Raw genomic sequence first — 12,783 nt, forward strand, 5'->3', positions numbered from 1 at the left:
GACTCCCTCTTGTCTTGTAGCCATCCTGGAATATTAACAGGTCCTCAGGGGCCACCTTTGGGCAATACAGCTGGGCCTAGGGATGAACCCAAGGGGCAGGCTGGGGTGCGCCATGCAATAACTTACAGGATTGGTGATGGGACAAGTGTATATACGTCATCTGCTTGTGAGGCATCTTTGTAGACTCCTTTTAGAACCACTTATTGCAATAGGATTCTGCTTAATGCATTGTCATTATTTTTTTTACGTTTAAGCACAAATGTGTTTAATTCACCTCTAGGGGTACAATAAGAATTCCCCAACAGTAGTTTAAACTGTAGAAAAACACCACTTATTATTTTAAAGAATGTTTGATTTTCTTTAGAGTCTTGCAGTTATGCTTTGAAAATAGAATCTCTGTTCAGCATGAAGGAATAACACAATTCGCCCTTCTTGACAAAGTCCACATTCTAATACTCTATGATCTGGCATATTACTTCTTCTCTCAGTGATGACAAAGATTAATTGCAATAAAAATGACAATGAATTGTTTCATTAGAAGAAATTTAAGTGGATCATAACACTATCTTTCAAATACTTTTATGGAGACATTAAAAAATTCTTTAAAATAGACCACTATTTATATTCCAAGTGGATAACACACTGAGTGCTTGCCATGCACTGCCATTTACCACTCATTTAACTGGTAATGTTTTATGAGAGATTACAGTTTAAGAAACATTGAGTATTTTACAGTGTTCTATTCTGAAAGAGGATTTTGCACTAAATAGTACCTTATTTTCTGACTGAAACCACCCATTACTGTAAGTGTGGTTTTAACATGGTTTTAGCAGTAGGGTTCCAAAGTCAGAGGAACTTCTCCACTGTTTTCTCCTATACATACCTCTCCACTGGCAGGCAGCAGGGTAGGAAAGTAAGAATCACAGGAACAATTCAAAATCCTAATGAGTCTGGGTCTTCCAGGTTTAAGATTATTTTGTGTTACACTTATACAGCTTGAATGATTGAGAAAAGGAGACACATCCAACTTCATATGTTGTTTTCCAAATGTACTCCTACATTAATTAAAGCCACAAAAATAATATAAATAATTAAATATATATGGCATCAGTAAATCATAACAACTCTGCTACTTTCAAACAACAATATGGGTTGAAAGATGAATCTCTCATTAAAAAAAACCTAATCTGCTGATAAGTTAAAGCATTCAGTAAGACATGGATACAAATAACTACAAATAACTATAAAAGCAAACATGTAAATCTGAATGTCGCAATCAGCATTTCCTAAGTAAGCCATTGTGATCCATCATACTATCAGTTTGCCAATACTAGCTCACTGGTAGATTTTTGTATCATGTCATTCAATCTATAATGTTGAAGTATGCACAACCATGCACTGAAATTTGACATAATTTGCTTCCACTCGATATACGTTTTCAGCACCTGTGGCAGTATCTTAGAAACACATCCACTGAGACATAACAAAAATCTATCAGAAACATCAAAACAGAAACTACCCCCTTCAGTACCTCCAGCACACATACACACTTTACTAGAGGTGAGAGTTAGATCAGAGAATTTTCTGTTAGAACTTCTCAGTATGTCCTTACCTAGAATATCTACAGAGAACACATTACCTCCCTTCCAATGAAAACAAATGTCAAATTTCTACGTAGTCACTATAGAGAGAGAAGAAGAAGGAAAGCAATCTTTGCCATAGTAAATCTTTTTTCCCCTGGAAAACATGGCACAAGATGGTGAAAGAAGCTTACTTCCTACTGCAGTATCCTAAGGATATCAGATATCAAGTTCCTCATAACTGTGAATCCATCCCTGACCCATTGCTCAAAATTTGGGGCAGTCTGACCAAATACCTACCACCTCTGGGCTACAGCAAGCTAGCACATAGATGTAGCCATTTTGCAAAGGGTTCAAAAATAACAACCCTTCATTGCAGATGGCACAAAAATGTGCATTTTAGTACTTGCACATAAATCATCTTTTCCCCAGTCTCTATCTCTTAAATTCTTTGTTTTCCTGTCCAAAGAGAACAAATCAGGACACAGTAAAGCACAGCTATACAGCATAAGAATGATCTATGAGATAATCACAGTTCACAAAAGTCAGAACAAGTTTACAGTTGAGTACAGATGAGGTTTTTTGAGCCCTTGGGGAGGAAAAAGAAAAAAGAGAAAAAAGTCATCATGCCTCAAAACACATTAACAATAGATGAGGCATAGATAGAAAAAAGTGATTTTCTGTAAAAGAAACTTCTACATTTCCTAACATATCTCAAAGACTTCTGCCTAACATATTCTTAAAGGCTATATTGACCTTTAACCTGTCACCTGTGCCTGGGACATGTGAGAGTTTTACAATTATTTATTGCTATAGACACTATAAGTTTCACTCACACAAAAAAAGTGCATTGATAGTCACCTACAGTAACAGTGGGGCTATGAAATCCAAAAAAAGGTTCAGTGGCTGATTCACCTATGATTGAATTCCTTTTGTATTTCATTTACTTAATTATTTACTGAAGTCAGGATAACTTTTTTACAGCACTGTGCGATTAGCAAAACCCTGTCATAGTCCTATTCTTGTGCCAGGCTTACTGTCACACAAACCTTCCAAAAGTACATTAGGAAATGAGACCACAAACCACCATGGTTCTGTTTCTCCTATTTTACAGGGAAATATATGTTTACATATAAGTTTTATGTAAAAGTAAACAAGCTAAAATAATCAGCTAATATTTGCAAACAAGTTTTATGATGATCCCTCCTTTCTCTGAGAGATGTGTTCTAAATCCTAATTACCGTAGGACATGTCTACTCTGTGGAAAAGCAAACTCTGAGACAGACTTTGCTTGAGGACAGAAATGTAATCATTGCAGGGTACAGTGTTGCTCCAGAGCAGGCTGGTATGATACAACTGAAAAACAGCCCTACAAATTCCACATTCAGGCTGATAAAAGTAAGAGTTACTGCAACACACTGTGTCAGTTGGAAGGCAGAGCTCAGCAGCCTCCAGTGTGCTCCACTGCATTCAGATACTGATGAAAGTACCAAGTTTTTCACCCTTGAAAATTAAAATCAATCATCTTGATAGTTTAAAAAAAATATGTTACCATTGGCTCAGAAAAACAGAGCAGTAGTTTTTCCCTGCAGGCTTATAAATTCCCTAACCACAGCAACTAGCTAAAATTCTAAATGTCTTTTTCTCCTCAGATTTATTTTTTGTCAAGTGGGACAAATGAGTAATTCTTGTTTGTTACACAGTTCTGTGTCCGAGTCCTCCAAACAAGGCAAAATGAAAAGAATAGTACATAGAAAGAAAATAAAGAGACCAGTTATGTTCAAACTATGCAGCGTACACTATTGAATAGTATTCAGCTCATTCTTTCTAAAGCTTTTATTCAGTATTTATTTAAGTAAAGCCCCCACTGATTTCCCAAGGAGCTTTAGTTGAATAAAGACATCAAGACTCAGTGTTGTTTTTCACTGATTCAAAAAAAACCTAAAAATTTTAGTTCCTAAAGATTGCATTTTTTCTTAAAAAGAGAATGGTAAGTAAGTCACACCATGATTACAAAGCTAGCAAACTAAACTGCTGCATAGTAGATAGGCATCCTGTCATACACAGGGGAAAAAAAAGTGACAGTGAGAGCCACAGTTTGCTGGCTTGGAGCATAAAAAGTCTTCCTATCCTGTATAACAGTCAGTCTATAACCATCATTAGATACTGGATAGTAAAACAGCTTTAAAGTAATCATAAAAGTACCAAGATACTTTTATCTGTTTTATTGCTGTTTTATTAAATGGAATACGGTAGTATTCTGATGATTTTGCTCATAACAGTTTCACTCTATGCTTTCTTTAGAAGCAAAAAAACCCCATGTTTTGACAGGACTGGGGTTAAAATGGAGCTATAATCATAGTTTGTCAAAGGGACAGAAATACCAGACTGTCTCAGGTGGGTTGAACAGGCAATTCCAGCTTATTTAAGTTAATGAGATTTTCATTTTATCAGAACACTGTATATAGTCAAAATACCTGTATAATTTCACCCTTCCAAGAGTGAAAGACGCTCTCACTGGCAGGACATTTCCAGCTCCTCACATAGTCCCTATACTTTGCCTAGGACTATTAATAGCACTGCCTTAACCCTTGGGAGATCAGCCAGAACCCACTTACCCAAACACAGACATAGGAGACTCTGGGAACTTCAACATCAGACACAAATATATTTGGTATAGCTGGTGATTAATGTACAAGGCAGTCAGTGATGCTTGCTATACTTTTTCTAACATGCATTTTCAGTAGGATATTTTGATGGAATGGGAACCCATCTCATGGTAATTTTGATCTCTACAAAGCCTATCGCTGACCTAGTTATCTAGACTCAGTCATAATCAGTGATGAGACAAAGGGCACTTCTACACTGCAAATTGCCTTCTACTAGATAACTAACTCTGCATGCTATTTCTTCCTTTTATCTTCTGCATGACTTCTTCCTGTAAGAACTAGTTTTTCTCTCATATGAGTAAAAAGGGACTTAGTCATCTCAGAAGCAAACATCCAAGTTTCAGATTTTTAATTTCAGAGAGATAAATCCCAATTGTCCTGTCTCTGCAGAAGCCATCAGAGTTCATCATATATCTCAAAAGTAAGTTATATTTGCTAATAAATGAAGCAATGAAAATTCAGGAAAAATCTCCTTCTGCAGCTCCTATATAGTTATTTCTAATTCAAAACACCTTCCAGCTTCAAATTAGCATTTTCTTATTAATACTGCATAGTAGTAAACATCCTATGACCACTACTATAATTCATAACCCTGAAGAAAAAAAAAACTTTATCCTCTCCTCCTCTTAAAAGTTTTAGATAATTACAGAATAGCCATGTTGAGCATATCCATTCCAATGTAATAGAGGACACAACACAATGTCACAGGTCAACTAACCAAAGCAATTCAGGCTCTCTGTATGCAACTCAGCATGTCTACAGCATCAATTTTATAGCGTGTTACCCTCTGAAGGTCTTATGCTTGCTGCCTTGTTCAAAGCCTCTACTGTGGACCTTCTCTAATAATAACTTATTCTGTTTGCTCTCCTAGCGAGGTTGTTTATTACATTATATGGCATCTGAGTAATAATATTTTTTCTACCCTCTTTAGCCACATATTTTATGAGCCTTTTTTTGTTGTTTAGAATTTTCTTTAAAAGTATATTTTCACAATAACTCTGAACAGGTCAATCAGATACAGCCAGGGATATTTGAGGTCAAATTTTAAACATAATTGGGAAAAAATCTTTATAAAATTGTATTTTTAGGAATTAAGTAGGTTTTGAAAAACACTTTCTATTTAGATTTAGAAGTGGACAGATAAATGCTTGGAAAGGAGCAAGGTCTTTTTCAGCTATCAACTGAATAAAGAATGATATTAAGTAGTAAGAATAAATTCAAATATTCCAACATGCTGTTTCTAATCTGATTTTCCCTCAAGACCACGTATATAAACATGTTAATTGCTAAAAGATTGTTACAGAAACAAATAAGCACTCTAACACCAAAACCCAAGCAATAGCTTATTCTTGAGCACAACCAAGTAATGAGATCTACCTAATAAAAAAGTAATTAGAACCTCTACCCAGCTGGATAGGTTTCCTAACCACATTTTTACTCTATCCTTTGAGATTTAAAACCCTAGAGGTACTTTTCTCCACTAGTCTATTAAGTGAGTACATTATTTAAATAATAATTCTGTAGTTGCTAATTTTAATCTACTTAAAATGTCAGAAGTTTCTAGGATTTCAATCACTTTTCAAATTATTGTACTGAAAATACCTATTAAGTAGAATATAAACAGTATCATTTTTACTTCCCGGTCCACACTACATTTTTCTTACTAAAAAATAACGTAGCAATTTGTAATAAACACTGAAAACTGTCTTCTGAAAATAAAAATAATTGGACACCCATCCTCCTCTTCATTTCACAGATTTAACTCAAGGTTACTGACACAGGTTTCAGTTGATGGAGGGAGGCCTATAAAGTACCCCTTTAACAAACATTAGTCTGTAATGCTATACTTGCATATATGTAAAACACAAACACACAACAGATAGGTAAACATGATTAAATACATAAGTATAAAACACTGCAGAGTTAAAATTTCTGTTAACTGTAACTGGTTAAATCCTATCATTAAATCTGCATCATTTTTCACAGAAAAAAAAATAATAAAGCAAAACCATTTTCACTGGGACAACATACTGTATCTCCTATATATTTCATGTTATTTTCAAGTTTAGAGACACATCTGTTGTCATAATGACATTTATGTAATACATGCCAGTACACTGAGACACGCATACCTCTTTTTCAATTTTAATCTAGAAGTCATGCACAGGCCCTGACTGCCAAAGTTACAAGTTGTAAGTTACAAAAAGTATTTTATATTCAAGAACTACCAGATCAATCTACCAAAACACTTAACTACAGTCATATTTAACAGTGAAAAAAAACAAGCAATTGTACAGAAACTTGCAAAATCAGTGTTATTGTTATTGTTTTGGTTTTCCTTCCCTCTTCATAAAACAGCTGAAAACTGAGACAGAAGAGCAAATTTTAACTTTTCACTTGAGAAACCTCTTAAATAAAGTTAATGTGTACTTCTAGTCACCAACAGACATGACTAATTTTAGTATTTGATATTTCTTTATCTTTCTTAACAAATTGCACGGTGTGTTCAAAGAAGAAAACCCCTTTGTGATGGATCTTACTGCCTCCACCTCTGTTATTAGCTTGTTAGGTGAGAGTAACTAACAAGGAATAAACATATAAAAGTATTGAGAAGCAGTTTTAACTTTCACACAAAACACAGCTCTAATCCTGTGTGATGCTGCACACTAAACTCTCAACCTTGCAAGTAGCCCCAAAGCACAGCGTCATCTGGGGAGAAAAGAAAATAAATATTTGGAAGGTGTAATGTTTCTTGAGCATTCAAGTGTTCTTTGATTTGCTTGTTTGGGGTAGGGACTCAGCGAGGGCGAGAAGGGATTGGGGAGAGATTTGACTTATTTTTTCCTATCTAAACTTCTTAGAAGCTATGAAATTGTCATTGTTGGCGTTCCTACAGAAGATTAATCAGTAAGCAGAATACTGGCAAATATATCATATGAGATATATTAACATATGACAAAATGTTTCTGTTGTTTTCTACTGTAGCATAGAAGCGTTCAGAAAAAATACTAAAGTTGAGCACTGTACCTCATATACAATGGTAGAAGTGTATGTGATTTTATGAGACATAGGTAACTGGACACAACCCCTCAGTTAAAAGGTAGTCTTTCTTGAGGATGACCATAGATGTACACTTACATCTACTTATTATGGAAGAAAGAAAGTAGAATGGCCAGAACTATCTGCAGAACTGCAGAACTATCAAGATGTGAAGTTAGTGATTACTCTGGAACTCCTAACTGGTACTTAACTAGAACATGGTAGATCCTAACACATAATGTAAATGTTATTACTAGCACTGATAACATACTTTACATATATATACTGCATTTTCTTTTTATGGTTGATTCTATCTCGCTTTAAAAATGTCATTACTTGTCTGTCACTATCTATCAATCATGACCAAATTTGCTCCATCCATCCTGCTGACTGATTCCAGAGACAGATATGTTCATGGGAATTTGAAAGTCTAAAGCAATGGGATGTAAATTGTTTATTTTACTTACTGTAATCAACCCAAGGTCTTTCTGTGAATTGTCAACCTTGAAAGTCTGAAATAAATTTTGATAATTTTTTCCATTGGTATCGGTCTAGATTTGATATTGATACAAGCTTTTGATGTTACTGTACTAAAAAAATGCAAAATATACTAGAGATTTCTATAATGTTTTATTCATGTAAATAATTGCCCAGAGTTGGCCTGATTTCTGATGGGATCTCCATTGCTATCTCAGAGCAGACGTAGATAATAATAAATGGAAGGTAAATATTAATGAGGCTAAAAGAAAATTAAGGAAGTTTCTACTTTCTTCACCCCTACAGTTCACATCAAGCACAAACTAATGGTAAAAGAATTACATTTTGATTTAGATTTTTTTGGTGATAAACAGCATTTTACTATATTCTTAATGAGATTTAATTAAGTTGTCAAATAGTCTACAGAACTGTTTGGTACCAATGATTAACATCAGAATGAAATTATTTTCTAAATTAAGACACAATATTTTCCTTGTAGCAAGTAATCTCTTCCCTGGGGATATTACTTGTACAATGACTTGCATCTGATAATATAATCAAGGTATGTGGTCAGTCCTCTATTTGAAAACTTCAGGATCATTAACAGTCATTCTCTGTCAGCTTTAGAGAGGTCTTCTTTTGTAGCATTAACAACCAGTCCCTGATATTTAATAATAACAACAGTAACAATAATAGAAGAGCTTTCTGGATTTATAAAAATTATGATCATTGCAATACAAATATGAAAATATGTATTGATAAAAGCTGCTGTAAAACTGGAGAGATTTAACAAAGAGAAGTAGGTATAAAGAGGTGAGAATTTACATGGAAAGTCCTTAATTTGTTCTCTGTGTTTCCATTCACTGTCAAAATTAACCTTAATGTTTTTTTGTAACAGTTGACTTGTGTGTAAATTTTGTTTTGTGCAATACTTAACCTTGAAAGAGTTTAAAGAAAAGGATTGCGCCTATTAGACTACCAATCTCTGGGAAGTTCTCAAGGGCTGATTTAGTAGCTTGCTAATTTACAGCTGTAGACACAGTTCCAAATGAAATAAAAATGCTTCCTAGCTCTAGTGAAAAAAACTTACAGGATTACTTGCTTTAATCCTTCATTTAAAACTCACACCTGACCTTATACAGTTACTTAGTGTTGTGCACTTCAAATTTCTTTCAACTGTTTTGGAAATGCAATTCTTTGGGAGAAAGAAAGCATAGGAAAGCATGAAACGGCACTACTACAGAACTTTTAAGATTTGAGTTTCCAGCAGCAATTATTACTTGTCTTAGTTGGAAGTGTCAGCATTATCTTTCAGGGGAAAAAAACCCCACCCAATCAGACAAAAAAAAAACAACAGACACACACACCCCCACCCCACCCCCCAAAAACCCCCCAAAAACCCCAAAAAACCCACACACAAACAAAATAAAACCCCAGAAATAAACTTTCATATTCTAGATGAAAAGGTCTGTCACCTTCAGATAAGCTAAGAACTTCAAAATCATTTTACTCAAGAGGAATACTGTGATTTCTTTAAGATGGAAATAATTCTGAACATATTAATTTTTGATCCAAGAAATTTTCTTTATACAACTGACTTAGTAACATTAGCATTGAAGAGTAAAGGTGAAGTGTAAAGGTCTTTGGTCTTTTCTTAATGGCACCTGGTCTGACGAAGGACAAAGCAAAAATTAAGATATTCAGGATCTGATATTAAAAAAAGAACCATAAAATTAAAAGAAGAAAAATGGGTTAGTTTAGCAGAAAAATTTTTAAAAATCCGATTTTCTCTGATGATTTTCAGCCTACTGGACAATCTAGCCATCAAAATTCATGCAAGAAAACTGAGCTTTACTCATTCTGCAAGTATCTTTGAATACATTAATGCCAATAGCAGAACCACCTACTGAAAAGTATTTCAATTCCTGGTCAGCTCCTCGAGAACAAAGGAGTAAGGAAAGTTCAAGTGAGCAGGCAATGGCTGATGCATGTATCTACTATAATCAGTAATTATGAAAAAACTTTTCTGCTGAGGTTATTTTTTGAAACCTAATGCACTAATCAAATTCATACCTTGATACTTGAGGTGGAAACTGTCACTTTTAAAACAAAGTCTCCTACAGAAATGTTCACTTCCAAAGTAGTACATATAAAAAGTGATTTTACTTTTTTTCCCAGATTAGATGTTGAAAAAGAATAATATGCATTAGATTGGCCAAGTTTTCTTCACATCTTAGTGCTCACTCCTTCTTAATATAAATAATTTCATTTACCCTTCCCACAATCAGTTTCTTTGCCTGTAGCATGGGGACAGTTCTTACTTTTTCAGTTCAGATGAGTCTTTTGACATAGCAGTTAGGAATTATTCATAAATAAAAATACTATACATTTGTAAATACTAGCATATATGGGAAAAATCTGTGCATTCAAGTCAGTCATTTGACAGTACTTGAGTTTGGCTTGTTTCTGAGAAGTATTTGAGAAAGCCAATAGTAAATATTTTCCATACCTGATTTGTTTTATCCTTCATAATTCTGTATTGGGAGGAAGCTTGAACCTTTTCCTCAAACCTTGCTTCCTAAATTGTAAGAGTGACCTCTAGTGCTTTACTGCTTTGCTGTGTGATGCAAGCCTTTTTTGCAATGGTTTTAATATAAGCAACTGATTTAGTTTTGTGCATAGTGCCAAATGTTATTAATGTGCAATTCAATTATCATAGTCTTGTGAAAATGGACGTATTCATAAACTGTACAATGCAGAATGATGAAGAGAATTAAAGCTGTGGCTGGATTGCAGCAGGGTGTTTAACAAGAGGAACTTAGTATTCATGTTTAGGGCTGCAATATGCACTTGAGTATCAAATGAGATATCATTACTGAATGACAGCACAAGATCATTTGGTGCTGCAATGTGAACGTCTGGCTCATGGGAACATGTTTAGTTTACAGACCATCCATATGCAAAACCATAGGCTACAGACCCATTGAGCACTTCAAATTCCTCTGCCATTGCTCAAATGTTTCCAGGGAGCTGTCTCCTGCCACCGGACTGTAAGGTTATTCCTGAACATTCCTCCTTGCTTTGGCATGCTCTTTCTTCCCATGGAGGCATTGCTCCTTCCCTCCTCATTCCTGTGATGCATGACCAGTGCCTTAACAGGAAAGGGAGAAAATATGCTCTGGCATGTAGGCTACTGTTCTACCACATGTATGCAAAATGAAATCCTTCAGCTTGCTGAAGCTGAATCAAATGGAACAAGAATAGCTCAGAACTATTAGTGAATGACAAAATCCCTGACAATTAGTTTCTTGACAAGCTTTTTCCTTTACCTTCCTTCTTAATTTTTAATAATTAATTCAACACTGAAAGACAGAGATTTTCAGGTACATATCAGATTTGCCTCCAAGATGGCAGATTGTCTTTAAAACTGTAAACACTATATTTTGTAATATCACCCTACAGGCTAACTATGAATTTAATTTAAAAAAAAAAAACTTTCTGCTAGAACAGATAGCTTTCTCTTCTTTAGTCATGGATGAACCATACTCCCTAAGCAATCAATGCAGAGACCATAAAGTCTTGCTATCCACATTTTTCCTTATTATATTTGTACTGCTCTTGAACTGTACAGTAATGTCCATCAGAGTTACATGAGTGCCAGCTTAATTCAGAAGATACAGATATCAGCTTTCAAAATTATAAATTGCTGAACACCAAGATGATACAGTACACAATAGAAATCTACCAGTAATTTCCAGGTAAGGCAAAATTCCTTGGAAAATACTGCACTTACAAACAGAATACAAAAATAAAAATGGGGCTGAACATGCATTCCTTAGGAAAATGCTGCTTTCAGATACTCTTAGACTGCAAGCTTTAACAACAATATTCTGTACATAGAGTCATGGCAAAAATCTACAGAAGGATTTTAGATCATTTTCAGCCTAGCAACTTGCTGTCATTATTTCAAAGCAGCAAGCATTTATTCCAAAGATAATATTTATTCTAAATGCAAATAAAATATCTCAGAAGTTTTCAAAACACTCTGAATTTATTTTTAAATCATATGCAATACTCACATTTATTCCCTGCCACTGCCGTGTGCCAGTTATGCACAGATAGGAGAAACAGCAGCTTCAAGAAGATTTCAGTGACAGAATCCATGTTCACATTCACGGAGGCACCCAAAAGAACCAGAGTATTAGGAAACAGCTGCTCTCTACTTCAGTCCTGCTCCTGCCTTTTCTTCTCACTGCCTGCCTCTGCCTGTTTTCGCAGTGCTTCCCAATGACCAGACACCTCAGTCAAATGCACTCTGCATCTCCTCACATATGCACACACACCTCCAAATCTGCTTTTCCATTTAACAACAGCAATCCCTGAAAAACAGCAGTGAGAATCTTTCCTCCAATTTCACACAATCACTCGGGGCTAAACTGCCAGACTCCCCTGCACTGATCGCTGACTAAAGCCTCCTCAACCACGCGTCCTGGACACCCCTTGTGGTGCAGGTAGGAAATGAGGGGTTCTGTTGCAAGCCAGACAATAAGACAGAGCAGCCAGCACATGAGCACTGAGACACAGCCACTTGCTGAGTGCTAGCCCTGGCCGGTTGTCTTTCTTTTTTTCTTTCGGGGTGGGTGGGGAAGCAGGGAGCATTAGTTGCGCATGTGCATGCTGCCGTTCCTTGTGTTTTTTCAGTGTGGCATTTTGTTACATTTTCAGCTGTAAAAGCATAACGAATTCTGCATTTTTGAATGAGCACAGTAGTAGAGAACTGTAGTAGAGAACCTAAGCTTACAAGTAAAAAGAGAGGTCTAGCTTTACTTATGAAGTGAGTGTAGGACTGAATGATGAGCTGCCCCTCAGAAAAATGTGCCATGAATGTCCCTGGTGAGGTTTATTGCCTATTATTAATAATGACATTAAAGGATTACATTCTGAACCCCTAAGAGTAAATACTTAAAATATAAACATACGATTGTGATAAACTTTCCCAAAAAACTTTAGCCCCCAAA

At 35.4% G+C, this 12,783-nt stretch overlaps 1 protein-coding gene across 1 annotated transcript in view; it reads right to left on the reverse strand.

The window, feature by feature from the left end:
* The window catches only part of CNTNAP4 (contactin associated protein family member 4), a 231,613-nt gene extending 219,678 nt beyond the window's left edge, over nucleotides 1-11,935 (reverse strand). The window contains exon 1 of the mRNA XM_074166807.1: nucleotides 11,845-11,935. Within this exon, the coding sequence (XP_074022908.1) occupies nucleotides 11,845-11,929 (85 nt within the window). The 5' untranslated portion in view covers nucleotides 11,930-11,935. The remainder of the gene's footprint in view (nucleotides 1-11,844) is intronic.
* Nucleotides 11,936-12,783: the final 848 nt, after the last annotated feature.

This window comes from Numenius arquata, chromosome Z, assembly GCF_964106895.1.
Source record: "Numenius arquata chromosome Z, bNumArq3.hap1.1, whole genome shotgun sequence".
Taxonomy (NCBI): Eukaryota; Metazoa; Chordata; class Aves; order Charadriiformes; family Scolopacidae; genus Numenius; species Numenius arquata.